Raw genomic sequence first — 25,897 nt, 5'->3', positions numbered from 1 at the left:
GCAAAAGGATTGAAATCTCAAACAAGGGAAGCAAATTTTCGCGAATTAAGTTTAATGTTGTCATGTTTCCCATAAAATAAACTTATATTTTACTGAAATTAAACATAAAATATGCTAATCTACGGTAGCAAATATGAAAATAACATCCGATTAGTGAATATATTTAAATATTTGCAAGATGCAAAAAGATTGAAATTTCAAACACGAGAAGCAATTTTTCGCAAAGTCTGAGTTTGTTCGACGTGGCATGTTTCCCATGAAATAAATTTATTTGTTTTTTATTAAAATTAAACAAAAAATATACTAATCTAAGGTAGCATATGCGAAACTAACATTTGATTAGCCAAAATATTTAAATATTTGCAGGATGCAAAAAGATTGAAATTTCAAACACAAGAGCAATTTTCCTCGAAACCCGAGTAAGTTCAATGTTGTCTTGGTTTCCAAATTAATTTCTTTGTTAATTAATGAAATTAAACAAAAAATAAACTAATCTAAGGTACCATATGTCAAAATATCTTTCGGTTGTAAAAAACATCAAAATATTTACAAGATGCAAAAGGATTGAAATCCCAAACACGGAAGCAATTTTTCGCGATGTTGCATACTGAGCACATGTTCAGAAAATTGCAGTGGTGAAATACTTTTTTAAAACTTCTAAGCACAATTCGTTGATTTTTGAGAGAATATAAGCACTAAGAAACTTTTTCAAGGTTTTCAAGCATTTGAAAATGAACTTTTTTTTTCAAGCACTTTTCAAGGTTTTTCAAGGGCGTACGAACCCTGGATATGATTTTATGTGTGTGTTGTCTCTTCTGAAAAATATATTCAATTTAAATTTTAAAGTTGTGGTACTAAGTTGATCACTGTATTTCAAAGGACTCAATATCTCAATTGGCTTATGCCCTTCAAGGTGAACATTTCAAAACTGTCTTTTGCACTCCTTTGTTCTAAGAGAAAAAGGTATTCTTAATTAATAATATTATTAATGATATGTGATTTGAGGTAAAAAATATATTTCGTTCATTGTAAATTTCTGGGTTAAGCAAATGAGTAACAGGTATTAGTACATTTAAAATTCGGCTGACTTATAAGAATGAGATTTAACACAATGTAAAGATTCTTTCATTTAAAGTGCTAAGGAGTTCTATAAACAATCTTTTAATTAGTGGGCGCATAACACGAACAAACATAAAGAAACTCCGAACTCACTTCGCTTGAAGTGGTAATTGTAGGAGACACAAAGAAAAGAAATTAGATTTGCATACATTTTAAATTCAACCTATACTAAATTTTAATATACTTGAACTATATGGACCTGCCCACCTGCCGTTTCACACCCTTGAGTGTTACTCACTGTTCAGGGTTACTCACATTGGGCCTGCTTACATCACTAAGGAAAACTCCTTCATTGCAGCCATATTATTCTTAGAAAACAAACACAAGTTTTTCTTTTGACAGGCAATGGATGTTTCACACCAGCAATTTTCTTTTTTTTTTTTTAAAGCTATTGGCTTTTTTATGCTATCTTACGATTTCTTCATTAAGTATGATTGTCTTCTGCTTTTTAAAATAATTTAGGGAAAATTATTTTAAAAAGCTGCTACAACCCCTCAAAAGATCAAGCTCAACAAAAGTGGTAAATATTTGCAAAACTTTTCCTCCATTATTTTTTAATTTATCCAACAGCTCTAACAATTGTGCAGATATTGGTTAATATTATTCACCATGATCAAATTAAGATACAATTCTAAAATTATTTTATTTATTCATATATATATATAAGTTCTTTTTAAGTTTCATTTTCATACTTTTGATGAAAAATGAAATTTTTTTGCATCTGTGTGTGAAGTTTAACGTTTTTTTTAACATTTATTTATGATTAATATTAAGCTCTGTTAAATTGTCAGAAAATAAAATTTGTGTTTATTTTCAATCAACCTTAATTCAGAAATGTTTATTGAAAATTTTGAGATCGTTCTGACTGCGAATTTTCAATTTTCATGAAATGAAATGCTGAACTGAATGAAATTTAATTAAACTAAATTTGAATCAATTATAGTCTTAAAAAATATTCTCAATGTAAAATCGTACTGTTCCTTGCTGTTGAAGTAAAATCTACTGTTCGTGGTTCTTTCAAAAATGGCTGATATGTTGTTTGTTCTGGGTAAAGAAAGAAAGACACATTGAACTGTATCTAAAATATAAACTATTTAATAAAATTAAAAAATATATGTATATAATTCAAACATTTCTTAGTATTCTTAAATATTTTTTTTCCTTTAAAAAAATAAGTTTTGTTTTCCACTGATTTGAATTAATTTGTGAGTGTTGATCCAATTTCATGCGGATAGCTCTTTAATCATCCGGATAAGAAACTCCAATCTGTCTGTGAATTTCATCAATCATTTCAGATAGAGTAATGGAATCCTTTAGTGGCATAATGGAACTTTCCAATTCCCCTAAAGGTAAAATTGAATGCATATGTAAATTTCATGTTTGAAATGCATTTAATTATCATTGAAAATTCAGACTGAATTTCTACTGTAACCTGTACATAATTGTGTACAGGCTGCAACAATTTACAATATTTATCGAGCTTGCAAAGATAATTCATGTTTGTTGCTCCCTGCATATTTTGTTTGATTAATACTGAGATTTTTTCAATGATTCAACTGAATTTTCATTGAGCATCTATCAATGTCATTGTGCATAATTTTTATCTTTCATTTCAAAAAAATAAATTATTACACAATTTAACTAAAATTTATTTTACTTTTGTCACATTTAAAATTGCTGATGCAGTAAAATCTGTAAAGTCGATAACCCTTGTCAATTGACCATCTGTCTCAATTGACTGCTTTTGTCAGGTACAGAATTAGATCTATATCTAAGGGATGATCTAAAAATGTTTTAAGGATGGGGCCGTTCAATTTTTAACTTACTTTTTACTAAGTATCTGATTACAGATGATTGGAAGGGAGAGGGGGGGAGGGGGCGCTGCCACAACATTTTTATCTAAAACTACTAAAATATATAGATTTAGCCAAGGAGGTCCACAAACCTATTCCTTTCCATTTCCGTTCAAAGAGGTACTCTACAACTGTGTTTTCGACCTTCAATTTTGTAGTAATTACGGGGGAATGTTTCAAGACCCTTTAACATCAAAGGTTGACTAAAAGTGTGCTTTTTGAAACTTCTGTTCCAAAAAAATTACTCAAAAAAAATCACTGAACCTATTTTTTCCCTTAACATTACCTGAGCTGTCTACAATTCCAACTGGCGAGACCTCCAAATACCTCCTATTAACATCGCCAAAGGTTGTCTAAAATTGCCTTTTTGAAACTTCTATTCCGAAAACTTTCCAGGAAGAAGATGCCCCATTCCTTTCCTTAACAGCATCAAAATGGCCTCACACTTGGCGTTTTAGAACTTCAATGCAGAAAAATTTTCGGTGCAAGGTCCGTCCTTGTCTGTATCATATGTATCCCAGGGGTGTTTGTGATCCAAAATTTCCAACATTTCCGAAAATGTTGGGTTGCGGTTTCCAAAAATTTTTATCTGGCAACCTTCTAAAACTTAAAAATTATATCAAAAAAAAATTCTTTTAAAATGGTTTTTTAAATGATTCCAATGATTTTTGCATGCATATTTGAAATTTTTAAGAAGAAGGCGGGGGAGGGGGGGGGGAGCTTCCGAAAATTATTTTGAGTCCACTTACACTCCTGATGGACCCATTATCATATACCTCTATATTTTGACTACATATTTAAGTTAATCGCCAAAGTACTGCACCACAAGTGGTCAACTTACACAGGTTTGACTGTATTTAGGTTCAAAAGAACCCCCTTAAATTATCTAGACATGGACAGTATTTAATTTTTATATGTATTATAACCAAACTATACGTTATCAGATAAAGATGAATAAGAGATTTGTTGCTTAATACGGTCAGGCGCCATAACTCAGAGCCTTATAACTGGAACATTCCTTTATCTCAAAGTTTTCATTGGGTCCCCAACTCTTGAGTTGGCTGCAGGAACTTCCCAGAACTCGAACTATTAATAACTCAAAGGTTTTAACCATTCCCTGGGACTTAAGAGTTGACTCTACTACTACATTGCAAACATTTTTCAGAAAGAAAAAAAAAGAGTTCCTTTCAGAATAAATTAAAAAGAATCAATAATAATGAACTAAAATACTTTTGAAAGAAAGGAGTACAACTTTGGGATCTGAAAAAAAAAAGTTCAAGCTTCGAATGATAGTTATAATGATTTATAAATGGAAATCAAAAGCATGCATGTGTGAATATGATCAAAATTCAGATTAAACAACAAATCATATTTTTTATGAAAAGTTTGTTGTTGACACACTTGAATATTAGGTTAATTAAAGATCATTTTCAGAATTTTCTCATTTAAAAACACTTGTGACTTTCAACCAGGCGTTATAGTTCTTACTTTATTTATACAACATGACTAAAATCTTAGAAATAAAATAAAATGTTTTGAATCCATTCCTCTAACTGTATACAATATAAATAGATTTTTTCAAACATACTTTAAGCAATCCTTTATTAGGAAATTTTTGATAATTTAACTTTCATGATTATTTTATAAATTATCATAAGTACTTAAATTTTTACTTTACTAAAGCGGCACCTCGATGGAAGGTCACTGTGATCTCCCAAAAATATCCTTATAAGGTAACGACCCCAGTAATTGGCACTTTTAGAGTTTGCCCTTAAATTTACCTCTGTTTTCATTACTTAGAAAAAAACATTTACTTGCAAATATTTTTGTATTAAAGCATTTATAATGGCACCATCCAGGGAAATTCTGGTACAATTTATAAGATGATTGTTCTCAATTGGCATGAAATTTCTCATAGGCACTTTTTCTATTTGCAATTAAATTTATGTTCACAACTTATCTGTTGGCAAAATGTAAATGCCACCATAGACTTAGTGCTGAACCTGGTCTGAGAATGCAACTTTCATCCGTAAAGTCTGATATTTAGGATATGCCTGTCATAGTAAAAATAGGTACCACCCATATCAAGAAAATTGAAATTTAAAAACATTTGTTTAAAACAAGTTGTAGATGTTTAGAGAAATTTGTGTTAAATTTTTTTGAGAAAAATATTTTTTTTCAACCAAAAAAAAAAAAAAAAAAAAAAAATGTTTTTATTGAAAATAAACCATTCCTAGACTATTGTATGCAAACTACACTAATGACGAGAAAAACGGGCTTTACAAAAAAAAAAAAAAAAAATCGACATTCAAAAGGATTCCACTTATCAAACATATTAAGAAACACTGCTCTATACACAAGGCTGAGCATATGAGGTGTAAGAAATTTTCTATTCCCCATTTTGGTTCTTGAGGTGATTATGTTGTATTATAATTTGTGCAATATGTCTTTTTGTGATTTTTAATTATGCTTCATGGTAATTCGACTATTTCAAGTTATCATACACAAAAAATACTGTTTCCTCATTTGCATGCATTTTACTTGTGCGTAATATTTGTACATTATAGACAACAGTTTTGGTCAACTTTTTAGTTCCAAAAAGTAGCAACTTGACTATAATTACTCCATTCCCCTCGCCCCCTCCATTTTCTGACACTACTTGTGAGTCAAAAACAGAGCTTTGGACAATGTGTTTGTTTTAGATATTATATTCAATGCGTTCCGTATTTTAGAATTATTGGTTTTAACGGAAGATATTTCCATTTCAGATTTTAAGGAGGGACCTCCTCTATACTTCAATTTAGAAATATAATGAGTACTCTGTTGTAATCTTTTAATAGGCATATAAGAGGAAGAGTAATTATTCATCAATTAAAGAGATATTTAGAACGGCATTAACTTTGCTATATTAAAAATATTTATTCACTTTTTCCAAAACGCATTTTAGCATATTAGAGGAGCAACTGAACTCGAAATAACTTCGAGACATGAATTAAAAACATACACTGTAATCCAAAATTAAATACACATTTTTATACATTGTTTTTTCAATAAACTAAATGCTAAACATATTTTTTTCTACGTCATATTTGTCAACAAAAACTCATTACAGGTGTTAACTATATTTTAGCCAAATGCCACTGCATAAAGGCACTTATAAGACATTTGCACGGCGGCGTTGATCAGGCTTGGCACAGACCTGTAAGGGACCATAAAAAATCAACCGATTCTCTACAGTCGCAATCTTAGACTGATGGCCAAACATATTTGTTTTTTAATAGTTCTCTTAAAAAATGAACAGTATATTCTGTAGGATTCAAACCAATAGTAGAACCCATATAATATAGTTGCTGCAAAAGTATCAGAAATCAAACTAGTGACATATTGCTCAACACATTAGTGTTTATATACACATGTGCCAATTACTGGAGACTAGCAAAACTGAAGCACCACTAAATGGCATCCATCATTATTTCAAAAATCCAAAAAGGGACAAAAATATATTTCTATGCACTAAAAGTAACACCTTTGAACTAAACAAAACTTTTGATAACGAAAATTTAAAATATATGTTAAGCCAGATTTTAATGGAGTGATGCACATGCTTCCCTTAAGTCAGAGAAGAAGCTTTTGCAACAAAAATGGCTGATTTGATACAAGCCACAATTGTTTCTTTTCCCTATGCACTGCTACCATTTAGTAACATGAATTGAAGTTATCATCTTTAAATAAATGTACATTCAGTTGGTATATAGCCTTCTACTTTTAAAAGATTGGATACAAATCTTATTTTAGGACTTTTTGTTCGAAGTGCCAATCACTGGTGATCTGCCAATTACTGGACGTGTTACCCTACGGCAAATTTTATCAGACAATTCAGCAAATTTGAAGCCATAATTGCAATATTGCAGTTTTAAAGTGGTCTAATGTCCCTTTTCATTAGATGTACATGTGCATACATGCCCATGATTTGCCTTTTGGCAAAATTATGAGTTCCATGCAGCAAATTAAGAATTTTCCCCCACCCAAAATTTAACTGAATATTCCCCCACCCAATTCCTTGTTTGCTACTCATGAATTTATAAATTACTTGATTTGAAAATTAGCCATAAAATGAGGGCTGATAATCATTATTGAATTAAAATCTCCAGTTTTTATGGAGAGAAAATGATAGAGAAGGAAACATTTTGATTACAAATTAATTTTGTAAACTATAAATAAATTTACTAATTATACCACAAATAAAAATAGAAATTCAAAGAAAAAGTAATTTTTAAGTGTAAGATTTACCATCCATACCTTTTTGAATACATTTCCTAACTTCCATGGCTTCAAATCGGAGTCCAGAGCTGTTTTCAAAATTGCAAGGAGCTATAGTATCTGGCAAAGGAAATTCTAAAACTTCATTAGGTGTTTGAATCACTGTAGGACACCACATTGGGCTCAATACCTATGATATAACACGAGAGAAATTAGAATTAGCGCCACATGCATAAAATTTTGAAAATTGCATGAAGTAAAATGTTATGCAATAAAACTCAGTATGAATTAAAAAAAAACATATTGTTTTCTTCAGATTATCAATAAACATGTTAATTATTGCACAGGAAAAAAATTAATAGTTTATCACAGAAAATGCACACACAAGGAGTGTTCCCATAGGGACTCTCCATACATGCCATACACCCTTAAACATTTTTAATCATCTTATGTGTATGGTCGCATACATATATTGTGCATACTGGATTACTGGGTGAATTTACCCTTAGAAAAATTGATGGGAAGATAATTGCCAATTTTAGTCGAAATGAGGTTCGGAGTAGACGATGTCATCGAAAAAAGAGTTCAGATCTAAACGAGTTCCAAGTTCCAAGGCAGTTCTTTATGGATGTTAGATTTTCCCATGTTCTTCAACTCATTTAGAAAACATTGTTTTTTCCTTTTTTTGATATTGGATTTAAAACTTGGCAAGTTACTTTATAATTGGAGTAGTCAAATGTTTTGAAAACAACTTACTGATGACTAAACTTGCCAGAAGTTTAAAATCCAATATCAAAGAAAGTAAAAAATTGTTTTCTAAATGATTTGAAGAACATGGGAAAATCCAACATCCATGAAGAACTGCCATGGAACTTGGTACCCGTTTAGATCTGAACTCTCTTTTCGGTAATATCGTCTACCCCGAACCTCTCATTTCAATTGAACTTGGCTCCTTTTTCACTTTATGTTTTGTTGGGATTTTAATTACAGTAGGTAGGAAGACTCTTTTAAAAGCTTTTACAAAGAGGTGAAAGTATTGCCTTGACTGTTTCATAAAACTAACTCAAAAGCTAGAATAAAAGCTAACGATGCAGTAATTTTCTGTTATGTGCAGTAGGGAAGCATAATTAGAAGTTTGCACAAGAGATGTTTCAAATATGTAAATGAATATAGCAGTCTCGATACATAATTTCATCAAAAATAGGAATGAGAACATATGAAGTATATTTACTTTTATATGGCCTTTTTTTCCAGTAATAACTAGCTCATTGGGCATTTCTGCTGTAGCAGTAGTTGCAACATTTGCAGTACGATTATTGCTAAACTGCATACTACTTGCCATACCTATATCCACTCCTAAAAGCAATAGGAAATTGGTTAGAAACTATTTATTTCAGAAGAAATAACTTTTAAATGAAAGTGAAACTTATTGTCACATAAAAAGAAAATTCAACTGTTGTTTAAGAAAGACTGAAAACAACATTCTGTCAATTGCAAATCTTTTATTTTAAAAGTTTGTTTTGTGCTGTATTAGAACTGCAATAAAATATTTTTGTTGAAAGAAAAAAAAAAAAACACACACACACACACAACTTTCAGCGAAGAATACAAGCAAAATCAAAATATAAAAATTAGAGGCAAGTTTAAGCAAAGGAAGTGGAAAGGGGAAATAGGATTTTAACCGTTACCATTGAAAGAAAAAGACTTAGGGCTAGTATGCGACATCCATCACTTGAGGTGATCAATTAATGTTGGCATCTGTGCTGAGACATTTATTTTGTTTTGCTTTAACTATCATAGCATATTTTATTACGCTGAATTTAAAGGGAAAGCATTTTGTATGATAAGAGATTAATAAATACCTTTGTGCAGAAAAGTAAAATTTAAAATAACAACACTTGATTGCACAGAACTTGCAGGATTACTGCAAAGCTAATGCAGAAATGTGCACGTTCTGGGGAATAAAACTTTGTTTTTTCCAAATTTTACTTTGAATAATAATATTTAAATTTTACTTATGGCATTTTGGCATATCTTTGACCATAAGTATAATGTTATAGCGTAAAATATTATATTTTATGTGCTTCAAAATTTTTAGATATTTATAAATTCAGAATTAAAAAAGAATTGCACTAAATGCTCAATTTTGTTGCTTCAGCATTTTACACCCTGAAAAATATTTTCTATCATTGTTTAATACTTCGGCACATAAAACTTCTTGTTCCAGAAAATCCAATTGTATTAACCAATAGAAAGATTACACAAAATTCAACTATGCTGTAACTAATGTTATCTTACCTTCATCATTTAGGTGACCAACAGCTACAATTTTACTTGGTTTTTCTCCATTGTAAACGAAATTTACAGCATTTAGTACATAAATGCCAAGATCTAACACAGTGCCTCCACCCATTGATTTCTTTACCAAACGTTCCGCATGAAGAAGTGGCTTTCCAAAAGTGACATCAACATGGACAATATCTCCAATAGTACCTTTTTGTAAGAGATCCTTCAAGGTCTTATACACTGGGAAAAATCGACTCCAAATTGCCTGCAAAAAACAATTTTGAAAATTAGTCTATCATCAAATGTTGCTCAGTTTCCAATTTGGTGAACAATTTTGTGGTGTTTTTTACATACTAATTCTTAATAAAAATAAAATTATAATAATAAAGAAAAAAAACCTGTAAAAATTTCTTCTCTGCCAGTGCATTGCTAATGCAAGAAAAACAACCAATCTGCAACATTATTATCTAATAATGATGACAGGTAAAAGTAGCAACTTAAAAAAACAATTAATTTGAATTTAGACATCTGAATTCAAATTATGCTTTTCGCAATCACGAGTGTGTGTGTAGGTGTGTGTGCTTGTGTCTGTTTGTAGGTGTGTGTGCTTGTGTCTGTTTGTAGGTGTGTGTGCTTGTGTCTGTGTGTGGGCATGAGTGTGTGAGTATGTGTGTGTGGGTATGTGTGCGTGAATGTATGTGTGCGTGAATGTATGTGTGTGTGCACGTGTGTATGCCTGTCTGTGTGTGTATGTATGCGTGTGTGTGTGTATGTATGTTTAAGTGTAGGCAAGTACGTGACGCAACCTGGAGATTTAGCTCGCTATAGGAGCAGCATCGTGAGGCCGGTTGACGCTGGTGCTGCAGAGGGAGGCGGGGGGAAAATAAAATCATAGGAATTCAAAACAGTCAAGTGAGAACAATAAGCAATGTGATTGCTCAAAAAAACAAATTTCAGTGCAAAAGTAGCAGATGAAATTGTTCCTCATCACATAACCATTGTTCAACCAAAAATCTTGTTTGACATTTAATCTATTTTCACACTTCTCTTCATAAGTTCTTCTCAAAGTGAGAAGGCAGTTTTACAAGTGTAAGCAGTAAAATCATGGAATACAAATTTGCTAAATCTTTAACACTTTTAGGACAAACAAGAAAAAAAAATCAATATAAAAATGAAGGGCTCGAGGCAAGAATGTCATATACCACATGATGCGATTTTTCAGTCGACCAATTTCCAACTTATGGAAAATATTTTTAGAATTTTTCAAAGGTATTAAACATTATATGTTCTGCAATACTAAATCCAGATATATTTTTCTCCAAATGACATAATCCATTGTCATGCTTGTTTTAATTTTAGTTACGAAAAACAAAAATTTTGATTGAAACGTCACTCCTCGTGGCTTGTCACATTTCTGCTCTGAGCTCTTCAAATTAAGATTAAAAAGACACAGCTACATATTTCCACAGCTACTTACTTCCATGAGAAACCTCCCATTCTTACGAGCAATATCCACAAGTGTTTTTGTTTGCTTTGAATTAAGACACATGGCTTTCTCCATCAGTACATGCTTCCCATTTTCCAACATTAACTTCCCCACAGGAAAATGATAAGGAAAGATTGTTCCCACATATACAACCTCTAGAAGAAAATAAAAAGCAGTGTGTATAAATAAACATTTTTCAGAGCAATTTATAATGAAACTAAGAATAAGAACTGACTACGAGATACTTTTTCAGAAATCACTTTATTTCAAAGTAGAAAAATGCTTCAATACCGTAAATTCCCAATTATCTGCGGGGCCTTTCACACATTAAAAAAAAGTTTTTCTGCCGATGACTAACCATTGTAGATAACTGCACACATTTAAACTTAAAAAGTGCAAAATCTATTTATAAACATCCCAACTTCTTTCCTTCTTCTCCAATGACATTTAACCTTCTATGATCACTGAAACCAGACTAGTTAAAACCTGGTTTTTAAATCTACACTATTTACTGCTCTGAATCTACACTACTTATTAATTTTTGGATTTACACTACTTAAGTGCATAATCCAATGACTGAACCAGTCTTATTCAAAAAACTTCCCTTCCTTCATCATTCCCTATGCATTTTTGGGGTGACCTAGCTCGATCTGTTTCAATTACTCTGTTTGCATTATTTCCTCATGTATGTGTGCAATCCATTTACAATAATGTGAGCTATCCTTTTTTTTAAAAAATCTTTTACATAAATTTTTATATTGTTATCACTTTTAGCTATAGTTCAGGGGCAGGGTTGGCAAGGTTTGGACACTACAGTAAAAACCACAGCAAAAACCCTGGTTTTTACCATCCTGTCCAAAATCTTGTGTTCAAAACTATATTTTTAGAAAAATTGTATTCTGTGAGAAAACATCAAAAACAGAGTAAAATGTATCAATGTTTCATATTGAACATTTATTCAATGAGAATATTCAACTTATTTATGCAGCAGATTTTAATCTAGCTACATAAAGTTGAATTCTTGATTAAAATTTAAATTTGTATGCATGAGTTGATTTATTTATTCTTTATTTATTTATTTTGATATTAGTAATCAAATTTCCCTATGTTTATGCATGTGTGCAAATGAAAGCAGGGTTGGCAAGGTTTTTACCATCCTGTTCAAAATCCTTGTGTCTAAAACTACTTTTTGAGAAACTATATTTTGTGAGAAAATCTGAAAAACAAAACAAAATGTGTCAAAATTATTTTTTTGACGATTTAATGTATTTATTCAATGTGAACATTCAAGTATAAATATATATATGTAACTTATTTATGCAGTTGCTTTTAATTTATTTACATAGAAATTAAACTCTTCATTAAAAATTTCAATTTGTATTTTTTTCCATAAACCAAATTTTTTGACATTTATGCAAGTGTGCAAAGGAAAATGTTCAAAATATAGTGCAATAAACACAAAAAATTACAATTTTTTAAAGTTACAGAATGTATTGCATTAAAAACATGAACTAAAAAAAGAATAGCGTTTTACAACTTAAGTGTTTAATCATTAATTTCTTTTGTTTTTTAATCTATGAATTGATATTTTTTGATAAAACACCATATAAAACTTATTTGCAAAAACCATTTTTCTTCTCAAGATTTTTCTTTTTTTTTTTTTCTTTTCTTTTTTTTTTTTGCACCTAAATATTGTACTTTAATAACATTTGTTTGAGTTATAAATGGAACTGAGATTAGTTGTCTGGGTAGTATTGTGAATTTCCTTCAAAACCCTACCAATTGTTACATGTAATAGAGTTTTTAGCAATTTTTTTAAGTAAAATATTTTCTTAAATGAACATTTCAGAGAAAAATATTATCAAATACTCATTAAAACGTATTAATATTTATTTTTATGCATTATGAATATTGCAGTAAAAACAAATTGATTATATTGCACATCTTTAGCTTTAGCATACTTTTGGATAGTTTGAGATATTTTTGGACAGTAAAAACAACCTGTCCTGTCCTAAACCAGTTTTGGACAGTCCAAAATCCAACCCTGTTCATGGGTGATAGTGAACTCAAGTAAAATTTTCTGAAGACAGTGGAATTTTCGGAAACTATGACTAAGCTTGATCCTCCCCCCCCCAACCCCACCATAAAAACTCTTTAGCATACAAAAATCATTGAAAAAATCATTATAAATATGTTTTTTTTTAAAAATAATTTTTAGTTTTAGAATGTGGTTTCAGCCCAAAATTTTCGGAAAGAACAATCCAAAATTTTCAACAAACATCTCTGCTAAAGTTAAAATATACGCTAGTGTTATTCATCTTTCTGAAGCTATTGCATAAATTAATATCGTTTTTTACTTTGTGGATTATTCACGTATTTGCTTATCGGTGGTAAACGTGCCACCCTATTCCGGAGATAATCAGTCTTTTACTCCATTATTATTATTTTACATATTTCTAATGATCAGGGGCACCCAGAATTTAAGTATTAGGGAGAGGGAAAATTAATTCTCAATTTACTGAATGAAACCCCAAATTTTACCAAATGATGAAACATGTGCATGTACATGCAAGGCAGTGAGAAGCAAAAGGACATAATAGCCAAAATTAAAATTTTGGAGGGAAACAATACAAATGATTAAGTGAACCTCTCCTCTCTTTTGGTGCAAGAGATAGTATTAGTAGCTATGGTACGTGCTGTTATACAGCATGATTTAGAAAAAAATTTCAATGAAAGACAACCTACGACCTTATCTTTAAACACATTTTACTCAAAAGTTGAAAATGTCCACTTACATCCCTTTGCTTCTCACCACAGCATACATGCATCTAATGAGAAGAGGAATCAAGCATAGTTTTAAAAAAAGAAGAAAAAATGATGCACTATTGCAATACTGTCTCCAAAGCCGTTGCCGAATTATCAAACAAACTTTAACAAATACAATAATTTTTTAAGGAGGTCACCAATCATGTCATTTTGAATTTTTATCCAGAGCAGATCAAAGGGTATAACCTCAGTGCAAATTTCATCAAAAAATATCAAAAACTCACCCACTTACGTATAAGTACATTAATTTTTCAAAGCCGGGGGGGGGGGGGGGAGGAATTTTGTTTAACAAGCATTTTTTCACTTGTAGGTAAGCATAAATTGCAATAAAATCATCTGAATATCCTGTCATTTTTCATACTGTATAGTTGTTACAAACCTCAACTGCCAACATTGTGAAGGCTATGCTGATCCTAATCACAGCATTAGAATGCTGCCAGGTTAAGCTTGCCGTGTTAAAAAAAAAAAAAATTGCCTGATTGGCGAAAGAAATACTTCAATATTGTGCAAAAATTCAGATTTTAACGGGGGGGGGGGGCATACAGCATCTGAGCCGTCCTGACTATAGTTTGAAACAAACTAAATGTATCAATCATTAAAATGGTAGGGGAGTGAAACAAGTCAAGGGACAGAATCCAACAGTATATAATGATCAAAATTTTTCCTGTTACGGGACATACATAGAACACAAACTAGTATTTCATACAGCAAAGGCTTTTAAATTCAAGATTATTTTAAGGGTATTAGTTTCAAATGACACCATAACCCACCACTCATTAAAGTAATTTGCTATTCTACTTAAATTTCAAAGAATAATTTAATGAAAAGAGAATATGAGTTCAAAAAATGACAGAAATAAAAATACAAACCAACGTCAGGATCTTTTGCTAATTCTTCATATGAACCGTACGCCTTAGATATACCATGCCGAGAAGCAAATTCTTTTGCCGAATCCAAATTTCTAGCAGCAATAGCAACAAACTAGGAAACAATTTGTGAAAGCATTAAATGGAATATGCATTCTAGTGAGTTGTACAAATGTATGATCAATAATAATAAAAGTATACTTCAGAACTTAAAATTTTTGAAAAGATTTTTTAAAATTCAGTTATATAAAAGTACAGTACAACCTCATTTATCAGAACTGACTGGGACCAAAGATAAATGAAAGAATCAAAAATTCGGACCATCAGGGTAATAAACAAGACAAATCCTTTATAACAGATTTAATATTTATTAATATCAAAAATAATGTTTGAAATAAAATTACATAAAAATATTTATAAGGCATTAACAAATATAAAATTAATGTTCATGTCATATCTCAACAAAGAATTGTTTTTTTTTTTTGTTTTAAACATTTGAATGAAGCAAGGTCATGTAAATGCTTCATCATTAGCCCATTCACCAGGCGATTTGGCACTCGGCAAAACAGACAAACCATCAATTGAAGCTTTCCTGAACCAAGGAAAGGATTACAATCCATGGTCCAAATGTCTGACCAAAAGTTGAGTAGTCCAGTAAATACTGCCCTGAAAAGGTAAACAGCAGGATCTGCAAAATTTCAGGTTTTTTTTTCTTATTTTTATTATCTATTTTACTTAAGCTTTACTGTACAAACTTCCATATTTGGTTTACACTGAAAATATTGTATGAAAAGGACGTTCAATACCAAAATTTTATTATTGTTTGTATGGAATGAAAAACTCATTTTTGTAGATACTGGTTGTTTATCTGCCACCACAGAATAAAGGTTGTAAGGCTACCATGGGAAGGTAAAGAGCAGTATCAGTAAAAATGCGTTTTTGAGATACTTGAAAGAAATGCATTTTAGATACCATACCAGTAGTAGAAAACTGTTGGAATTTGACATTTTTTCGAGCTTTATTTTAAGTGGAAACCAAATAAGCAAACTTGTACAGTAAAGCTAAAAAACAAAGCAAAAATGCAGGAAAATGAAAAATTTGCAGATACTGCCCTTTATTTTACTATGGAGGCAGAATAGTTCCGCAGGAGCTATGTCCAGCTGACGCTCTGAGTACATTACTTTTTGCATTGAAAAAGGCATTCCTTGTAACGGGAAACACATGTCTGCAGTAGTCTGCAATTTGTGCGTTTTGACGTTGATATTTCTTACTTAACTATTCAGCACAAAGGTATTTGCTTATCTCACACCATGTTTGTTAGATTATTATAATTTATTGTACAATCTATAGAGGTACAGCATATTTAAACAAAACAAAAAGCTAATGACTTACTAAAAGTTACATTTTTGTTATCATAGCCATAAACCAGGGCCCACTCCCTAAGGGCAAGGGTGCACCGCCCCTCAATATCGTGGAGACCCCCTCCCCCCCCCAAAAAAAAAACAAGAGCCTCACAACAAAAATGAGAAAAAATACCCCTCAAAACAACCCCCCTAAAAATTTCAATGGCAGTCTGCCCCATAACCCCCCCCCCTCTAGATGGGCACCCCTGTATAAACTAAAATTTGAAGATATCTGGATCCACGAGGACTGGATAAACAAAGTGGTACTGCTATTGTAGTTGCTTAAACCACTCAAATATCCAAGCTTGAGTATATAATACTACCCCATTTAAGGCAGAAAAGTATGGCTTCTATTTGTAGAGCACCATTAAAGTGGAAATCTGATTTAGCTCAAACAGCACACGATGCACAAAAGCACTATCTATTAGTGATGTGCCGGATCGTTAAAAAAAGTAGATTCGCGGATACGGATACGGACCTCAATTTTTTTTTTAACCCAATTCAACTATCCAAGTGTAGAATTTTTACGGAAGGTATTCCCGTCAGAATAATGGCAGTTTCTTCACAAAATGTCAACTGCGGCAAAAATATAATAAAGACTGTGATTTACTCTTTAAAGAAATCTCCGTTGAAATTGAGGGAGAGTTGGAAGGAATGGGTCAGCGCTGCATTAATGCTTAGATGGAATATGAAAAATTATTTCTCGCTTACTTAGTAGATGTAGGATACAGGAGCAAGAGTGTAAAGCTGCTACTGGACAGGCTAGAGATTATTTTTCGCGGTTTCTTTCAGCATAAATGCAGCGCTGACCCATTCCACCGAACTTACACTGACCGATGAAATACAGAGCCGGGAACACCTTTACAAACAGTAAATAAAGAATTTAGTCTCACTTTTTTTTTGAAGGATGCCGAGAAAAACCAAAATAAAGAATAACAGAAAAATCAAATTAATAACAAAAACTAATATTAAATTAAAAATTAAAAAAACAAGAGAGCCGACCTCATATTAAGATGAATTTCGCGGGTCAGAACACACATTTGTTAACAAATATGAACTGACAGCAGGTAAATGTTTTAAATCGTTGTGCTTTTACTCCTTATCTTCCGACTATGAAATTGCTACCAATCACTCGTATAAGGGCTTGGAATTGCATTTAAAATTTACTTAACAAGAAAATAGTTCCTACTGTATATAAGTTGGAAGTTTCAAATAAATATCAAACGCGGAAAACTTCTTTACTACCATTTTTACTACATAATTGTGAAAAATGTTAAGTCGGTTTTCAATTAATATCTGCGGTAATTAAAGTTCTACAAAAACGAGGCTAAGCTAAGAACTCTTTCGATCAAGTCACCTTTTGAACGAAAAATGAACTATCAAAATCGGTTCATCTGTTTAGGTGCTACGATACCACAAAAAAACGCACTGATACATACTTTTAAAACTTATTTTTCTTTCCTTTTTGCAACGGGGGGGGGGGGGGGAGGGGGGTACAGATTGGCTTCTGAAATGATGCCTTATAATTTAAATAGGGAATAAAACCTAGTTTAAACGGAATTTAAGAGTGTTTTATTCAAATATTTTAAAATTTTTAGAATAGAAATGATCCGTTTAAGATTCGTCAAAAAGTAACGGATACGGATACAGGTCTTTATTTTCCCTCGGATATCCGCGGATACGGATATCCGGAACATCACTACTATCTATCACCTTTCTATAACTTTTATCCAAACCAAAAGCTGAACAATCCCTAGAGTAGCTCCCCCAGAGTTATTCATTTTGATTCGGAGTAGAAATGTAGTGGCTTTGCAATCATAGCCTGTTCAACGTCCCCCCCCCCCTCCTCAGTCACCGTTAGCTAATACAGAGGATCTTCGACCGGCTGGCATTGAACCCGAAATTCATGAATTATGAATCTCATGTCTTATCATCAGGTGACCACAGCTGCTACTGTAATTAAATTGAGCAATCCAAAGCTCTAAATTCTATATATATGTCAGATCTAGTTTCTAAATCAAGGGAAGTAAAGCACACATACCTCATGTTCATTACTTTGCATACTCCTCACAGCTGTTACGAAATCATGACTTATCTTTCCTGCAGAAACCACACCCCATTTAGTTGCCATGCTTAGCTATTCTTGAAAAAATAAAAATAAAAATATTTTATTAATTTATAAAATAATAATAATTTCATGACAATCTGTAGTTTCTGTAGCTATAAATGTAGACTGTATAGTTTTATATTTCATTTCTAAAGTACAGACAAAGTACAATACTGGTGTATCCTTAATGCTTTGCTTTACTAACATGGACAATTCTTGGTGAGAAAATTCTTTTTATAATCCAGTTTCTTCCTTATTATTCAAACATTTAGCTTAGTGATTTTTTAAATTATGCTTAGGGAATTTTTAAATATATTTGAAATGTAAGAATTGTTGTTCTTATAAGTGAAACAAATAATGAATCAGCACAAAATTAGAATTATGGGGAAAAAAAACTGCATACCAGTATGAAGTTAACTTGAAAATTTTATAACAGAGAAATTCAAGACAAAGACCAGTGGTCAGAAAAACAACTTTTTTTTTGTATTTAACTAAAACCACCCTTTACTCCCAAATATAATTAACACAAATACAACTACTCCTTTTAAAAAGTAGCCTCTACAAACTACTTTCAAAATGAAACCCCCGCCCTCTTCTCCCCTACTTGACTTCCGTATTACTGAGAGATTTTGTGTCTAAATCATTGTTCCACACTTTTTTTTTTCACCTTGCTTCCAGTATACAAGAAAACAAAAAAATTTACTCAATTTACACTTTTAAAAGCTTTTTTTAGAGAAATTTGAGGAAGGATAAAGTATTTAATTGTATTTTCTGATTTTTTCTAATACTGAGCAATTTTAAAATGCAGATCAAAAATAAGCTTCTCAACATCCAGGCGTACGGAAATATAATGAGATGCTGTTTTCTATGTGACAAAATTTAAACAGAAAAAGAGGTAGATAATAAGTCACCTTATGAATGCTAAAAAAACTGTTATAGAAATGTCATTTTATCTGGTGTAAGACAATTTTACTTTAAGGGGGCTGAAGCTCCCTGTATCCGCTAGTGCACCAAAAATGTGAAAAGGCAAAGGAGGGGGGGGGGGGTAGGTTTGGTTGTGGTACCCTTACCGCTGACTTTGTATTATAATTTAAAGTTTCACGTCAAAATTGATTGAATAACCTCCACAAATGATGGATTTAACCTCAAAAATCGGGATGGATGGCTACAGGAAACTATTCTTCCAATTATTTACATTTTATGAAATAATAACTTTAAAAAATATATATAAAACCCATGCACACTTATTAAGTCAGTTCTTCATTATTTTCACATGAATCAATAAATTGTTAATTTTGAACTTGAAAAAATAAAGGGGCAAAGCCCCTTTACATTTAAAAGTAATGAGGCAGTTGCACCCCCCTCCCCCCCGGAGACGAGCAGCCTATGCATTGTGCAATTGCTCTATCACTAGTCATAACACAGAAACATTCCATTCTAGACCAAATTTCTTTCCAATCACTGATTATAATCTTATAGACATTAAATTCAACAGTCAATTTTATACCACTCTCTCTTTAGTATAGGGTAGGCATTTGAGAACTCCTAAGTTCTTCTTTAACCCGTACAAGCACTTTGTTTACGCTTTTCTGGGGATATTTTCCTACATAATTAATTTGCTATTAACAGTTAATAAAAAGCTCTCAAGAGACAAAACAGTAGGAGATAGAACAACTTGCACACAACAATAAGCACACTTTCATTTAACTGACATGTAACAAGACAGAAAAAAGGGCCATACACTTGTAAAAACACGATGCTGATGTGCACTTGCTTCACATGTCTTTACAGTGTAATTTACAGCAGCGGTTCCAAAACCTGTTAGGCCATAGAACCCTGAATGCTCCACTTTTATTCAAAGAAACCCTATTATTTTAGTAAGTGACCGCCCTATAGCCAAGGCTAAGGCAAAAATACATGAAATACCATGCTTTGCCTTCAATCTTCGAGTTGAACCGAACCATTGCTTCGGTCACTCGTCTGGTCAGTGCTAATTCTAGTTTAGCTACCAGTTTGTTTGGCACTCTGGGCTTCCTTAAAATGTTTCTCCATCTCCAGCTTAGTCACTTTCCTATCCCGGGCTGATGAGTGATAATAAGCAAGAAACTGCAGTCCTCGGCTGGAATGACTGAGCTGTCGGTGTATTTCATGAACCCTATTATTGTTTATGAGTAGAAGACAAATGTTACAGATGTTAGGAATCAAATGTTAAAGATAAAGAATTATAATTATTTGATTTTTTTTTTCTGTATGGAAGAACTTATTTGTTTTGTAAAAATTTTGCACTTTGACAGATTAACCCGCCTTAAGGTGTGCATAGCAAGCACTACATAATACGGGTGTGCATAAACAACATTTGCATTGAACAGAAAATTATTTTGTTGAAAATGAGCTCAGCAAATTGCATCAATCAAAGAAATTAAAAATTAAGAATGTGTACCATTAAAAAAACTATCACGTTTATCTAATTAGAAAAAAATAATAATAGCATGCTTTATTGCTTACTAGAGGCCTGTCCTGAACTTGTTCGGGTTGAAAAATTATCTGTCTTAAATAAACATTATACAGATTTTTTTTTTTTTGATATCAAGATATGCAATACTTTTTGTTAAGTTTTTATGAGGTTTCAAAAGAAATTGATTCACTTTATTTCCTAATCAGGAGAGACCAATTTTCTCTTTCACAAGAACAACATAACCTTCCTAAATGTAACGTCGTACTGCGAACAATTGTACGTTTGACCTTCAGTTTTAAGTACATTTACCTTCAGTTCAAATACAACGTTCCTAAAAGAAGAAGAATTTAACCAGGCTTGAAGTATATGAGCAAGTGTTCATCTAAGGAGCCACTGCAATAGTTTGATTAAAGTTACGGGGGAATGTGACGGTGAAACTTCTTAAAATCTTGTCTTAACCTTTTGGTTTTTTTAGAATTCTATCCACAGCTTCTATATTCAAACAGTGACTTATCGAACATTTGTCCTGCATTATGGGGCTGACCTCCTGAAGACGCTTTGCAAATGGACCATTTTTTTTCTTATGAAACGTACAGAGTCTTTTTAAAGAGAAACATTCAAAGTAGTTTAAATCTAGAGTGGTCACTAAGTAAGTAAAATTGCTGGAATTTAGTAAAAAAAACCTTGCAAACACATTCTTAGTCAGCATGTTGATCTTGGTCAGTGATAAATTTAATAAACATTTTTCAGTTCCAACAGGTATGCTGATAAACATTACGTTGCGCTTTGGTATCATACGCGAGTCGCTGATAGGTTACTAATTTAGTTATGTGATTATGAACGTACTTATTCAGTAACTTGCAATCATGTTTCAATCTTGCTACAGAATCGTTTTGGTCGATTCTCTGTGGCATTGGCAAAAAAAAAAAAAAACTCCCCCATTGACTCTTCGCTTCATATAACCATGGTCTTGTGTGTGTGTGTGTTTTTTGTATGTTTTATCTTTCCTTGCAATGTGTCGTCACAGAGATATTTTTTAAATGTTTGTCTTGAAGCTAAAAGATCAAGATGTTGATTTTATAGTAAAATTGTTACAAAAAATTCTCTGAGTTTAGGATTGGATTTCGAAAGCTGTATGCATCAAGTAAGGTGAGCTTCAAAGGGTATATTCTTCTAAAAGGTAGAGGAACTACGAAAATTTTAAAAAAGAATTCTTAAATTCAAAAAATACGATTAGCAAGTAGGATGAATATGATATATTCTATTAAGAGGTGAGTTTTTCTCACTCCCAGGATGTCATTCAACCTCTTGTACTTTTTTCACTTTTTTGTTTTACAATTTCTTTCGAATGGGATATTTGTAAGCTATTGTCTCGTTTCATACTCTTAAATATGGTCATCATGAAGAATAATTCTCCAAATCATTTTTATTTCTTTTTTGCTCTTCTTTGGTAATTTCTTTCGTATTGAACGTTCCTTGTTCATTAATGCTTTAACTCTTAACTGTAAATGAGCGGAAACTATGTGCGATTACTCTTTGACTTAAGAGCTTTCTAAACTAAATACAACTTAGGTGAATTCATTAGCAGACGTTTTTTTATTTCAATTTTCGTATGCATATAATACCTGAAGTAATGTATGCAAAATTGCAACTTTTAGAAACACGGATTCATTTGATTAAGCTTTTGATGGTTGTTAAGCTGACAACGTTATTCCTTTCATTTTCCTCAGCATATCACTTGAAGGGGACTTTTTTACCAGATATAAATCTACAATCAGATTTCGTTTTCACTTATATTATACTTAACAAAACAGTACGAAAGTACTGGTAGCAAAGATAACATATTCGTTGAAAAAATTCGTATAAAGACATATATGCATACTTTACAGCCTATGTCACTCAGTAAAAATGCACCTATCATGTAGTGAATGAATTTTTCAAATAGATTCAGTGGTTACGGAGGTTACCCGAAGCATATAAACATACAAAATAAACCCACTCTATTTATAATATTAGTATACATAAAAAAACACTTAAAGGATCATGCAAAATTACAACTTTTAGAAGCACGAATTATTACTGTCTATCTGCACTACTTTTGAATTCAAATACTAATTTACTGGAAGCATATCTCAGTTATAATTCGCTTAAAATTTTTTTGAAGGATAAACATTCTGCGACTTTTAATGATTTACAATTTCCTAAGCTATTAGAATGCTAGATATATTTTATCCTATGCAGCCTCAAATACATTAAAGGCTTAGGCAGTTCTTATGCCGCCATTGTGATTTTATTTGCTTTCACATTTTTCCATCCCTCAGCATTCAGTTCAAAGAGAACCTTCGACTCGTTTGTCGCTGCAAGTGACGGACAATCAGTGATTGTTTTTACGATTATAAGAACAAAACGGTACGAAACATAAACTGGTGGCGAAGACAAACTATTGGTTTAAAAAATTAATGCAAGTATATATATGCATAATTTATATCCTACGACACTCAGTAAGAATGCACCTTTCATACAGTGAAATAATTTTTCAAATAGTTGCAATGGTTCTGGAGATTACCTCAAACATACAAAAATCCGCCCTCTCTCTTTATAATATTAGTATAGATTAAGTACATATTAAAACACCGGTTCCGCGAAATTTGTTGAAATTTTCCATGATTGCCTACCTTTCAAAAAAGATCCTCACCTGGCTTTAGCAAACTGGAATTTGAATATTTTATCAATAACAACTGCCTTTAACTAAAATATGATCGTGTACAAGATTTAATGAAAATTAACGTTCATAAAATCTCTCACCCGCATGTCTCATGTTCAGAACATTTTCGTCTGCTTAAAAGATTACGATTCATGAAAATCAAAAGTAATTAAGTTTTGAAATCTTCACTGTTAGTTGGCTCAGGGCCAAATGAATAAACAAATTTAGTTACGAACTATTAATGTTAGTTTTATTTTTCTAATTCAATGCGTTAACTCATTTTCGGACCAATATACTAAATAAGAAGTTAAAGAATTTTTATAATTGTAACCGCGAGATTGATTTATTTGTTTACTTTTGTTCGATGAACGGCCTGCCATGCTCGCGTTGAATTAGATAATGTAACGCTTTTTGGGAAAGGAAGGAGCCATCGATTTGCTGAAGTTCATATCAAAAGTATATCAGTATATTCATGGAAATTTAATCAAGATTTCATTTACCTTCGTTGCTGTTTCCTGACTGAGATTACTTTCTTTTCAAAAGATATTTTAATTTACGTGTTTGTAGAAACACAAATGTGAAATCCAGTTCTTTTGAAGGTTAGAAGAGTTCGATGTATTTTAAAAGTAATGTTCACTCCTCTCCTTTCAGGTTTTTCAAGGTTAGTCCGAAAGTCCTTAGATATGATCTGTAGATAACAAAGCGGCAAACGGGCAAACCTCGATGAGCATGCCTTGAAAACACATGATCTTACTTTTACGTAATGATAAGACTTTCGACAAATCAAAATGTATGATGGGGAAAACTATAATCTATAGATATAGGAATCACTTTTTTATTATTCAATGAATTTTATGTCTATATGCATTGATTTTTTAAATTTTATTTAAACCAGTTTTAATTTCTTGCTGTTAAAAATAGGAAGAAAGACAGTTTGAGAGTGCTATTATTTTCAAATTCCTTTTTAAATGTTTTAAAGTAATTTTCATTTATCTTTTATTGTTTGATGTTTTACATTCAGACTAATTCAAGTTAATGAGAGGAATTGATTTTAAATTCACTGCTTTTATATGCTTGAAAATGAGAATAGTTTTAACAAAAGTTTTCTAAATAGAATTCACAATGAATAAATAGTGTTGTTAGATTATAATTATTTGCAATTACTTACATGTGTTTCATGTTTCTACTTGTTTGAATAACGATTGTGTTTTCTAATTTCTAAACATATTCACATTTCAATGCTTGTAACTTTGCATGCTCAAGAAACAAACAAAATATTATTTTAGTTTTTAAATCCCATTTATTATTTGCAGTGGCATTGCAATTTCTTTTAAGAATTCTTTTTTGATGCAACAACATTGCCTCAATAATGGTGTTATTTTCTTATTTGTTTATTTATTTTCAAACTATGGAAATTAAACATATTTCCCTAGATAAAGTAGCAATTGAAACAAACTCATACAATTTCTAGTTGAATTTGAACAACTGTACAGGGCTGCAAGACTTCTTTCTAAATGATTGGAATCTAAACAAAACAAAGATTCTTTTAAAAAATCTAAATGTACCACTTCTCTATTGATTCTTTGTTTCTTCAGGGGTGCCCTATGCTCGACTACCATGGCTTCCCTGGAATGAGATCTCCCCAAAAAAGGAAAAATACCTCTGAAGACCCATAAAAATTTCAATAACATAGGGGGGGGGGGGGGGTGCAATCTATATAAATGAAATAAAGAATATATGCTATGGATACAGGGTGTCCACCCTATAAGTGGACCAATAGCTGATTTTTAAACCGTTAGAGATAAGCGGTAGTTCCATTTTGAAAAAAATCTCTAAAATCCACAGGGACTCGAAATTCATGAATTTTTTGTCAAAATGTTAATTTTTTCAAAATGGAACTATACGCTTACCTCTAACAGTTTAGAAATTAGCTATTGGTTCAATTTTAGGGTGGACACTCTGTATATGTATGTATACACAGTACATACTCTATACAAATCAATAGTAGGGTCAGGTGCAGGGTTGGTCGAATTGGACCCAATGGGAGTTTTTGAAAAAACCCATTATTTAGCCCACTTTTGGGTTTTTTTTTAATTTTCTGAGAAGTTTTAAAAAAAATTTATTAATTTAAATGCTTTCACAATTTAAACTTCCTTTTTATTTTTTCTTCACCACAGACAATTAACATAAAAAATGAATTTTGAACTTTAATAGTATTTCTTAACTCTTAACGGCATTAAAAAAATACTTCAAAGATTTTAAATAAATGTATTTAACTTTTTTCTTAAACTGGTCAATAAATAACTCAAATTATCTTGACCAAGTCCTGTCACATCTGATTTTTTCAATATTTGTGGATTGTACAGAGGAAACTAATCTAGTTAAAAGGCTTTCATGTGAATCATTTTCTGCTAACCAACACGTCACAAATCTCGAATAAACACAAGGTATATTTTTTAGAAATAAACAGATTTTTCAAACGGTCGACAGAAAACAGAACAGGTACAGTATTTTCATTACCTTACGAAAAAT

The 25,897-nt window shown here is 31.6% G+C and overlaps 2 protein-coding genes across 11 annotated transcripts in view; one reads left to right on the top strand and one right to left on the bottom strand.

Annotated features, from left to right (window-relative positions):
• Positions 1 to 2,205: 2,205 nt before the first annotated feature.
• On the bottom strand, positions 2,206 to 24,002 carry LOC129223427 (trans-1,2-dihydrobenzene-1,2-diol dehydrogenase-like). Of its 6 annotated transcripts, none has more exons than XM_054858030.1 (8): positions 23,866 to 24,002; positions 18,141 to 18,241; positions 14,700 to 14,811; positions 10,996 to 11,159; positions 9,531 to 9,783; positions 8,464 to 8,588; positions 7,272 to 7,422; positions 2,206 to 2,462 (listed from the first exon to the last, which is right to left on the bottom strand). In XM_054858030.1, exons 2-8 carry the CDS (start codon positions 18,228 to 18,230, stop codon positions 2,359 to 2,361), a joined length of 999 nt encoding a protein of 332 aa, XP_054714005.1. In that variant the 5' UTR covers positions 18,231 to 18,241; positions 23,866 to 24,002; the 3' UTR covers positions 2,206 to 2,358. The 6 variants fall into 6 exon arrangements, with proteins under 6 accessions (XP_054714005.1, XP_054714009.1, XP_054714007.1 ...); XM_054858034.1 differs by having other exon boundaries at positions 18,141 to 18,236; positions 23,866 to 23,985; XM_054858032.1 differs by lacking the exon at positions 23,866 to 24,002 and adding an exon at positions 23,467 to 23,593.
• LOC129223429 (serine/threonine-protein phosphatase CPPED1-like) overlaps positions 23,739 to 25,897 on the top strand; it is a 25,084-nt gene continuing 22,925 nt past the window's right edge. For 2 of the 5 annotated variants that reach the window (XM_054858040.1, XM_054858038.1), the window contains exon 1: positions 23,739 to 23,964. Coding sequence is in view for 2 of the 5 variants with exons in the window: in XM_054858035.1 (XP_054714010.1) it covers positions 23,979 to 24,026 (48 nt within the window). In the remaining 3 variants the exon portion in view is untranslated. Of the gene's footprint in view, positions 24,027 to 24,068; positions 24,156 to 25,897 lie in introns of those variants that run through there. The other 3 variants (XM_054858035.1, XM_054858039.1, XM_054858036.1) reach the window with 3 other exon arrangements.

The sequence above is a fragment of the Uloborus diversus genome, chromosome 5 (assembly GCF_026930045.1).
Source record: "Uloborus diversus isolate 005 chromosome 5, Udiv.v.3.1, whole genome shotgun sequence".
NCBI classification, from domain to species: domain Eukaryota; kingdom Metazoa; phylum Arthropoda; class Arachnida; order Araneae; family Uloboridae; genus Uloborus; species Uloborus diversus.
This window is presented reverse-complemented; position numbering and strand designations above follow the sequence as displayed.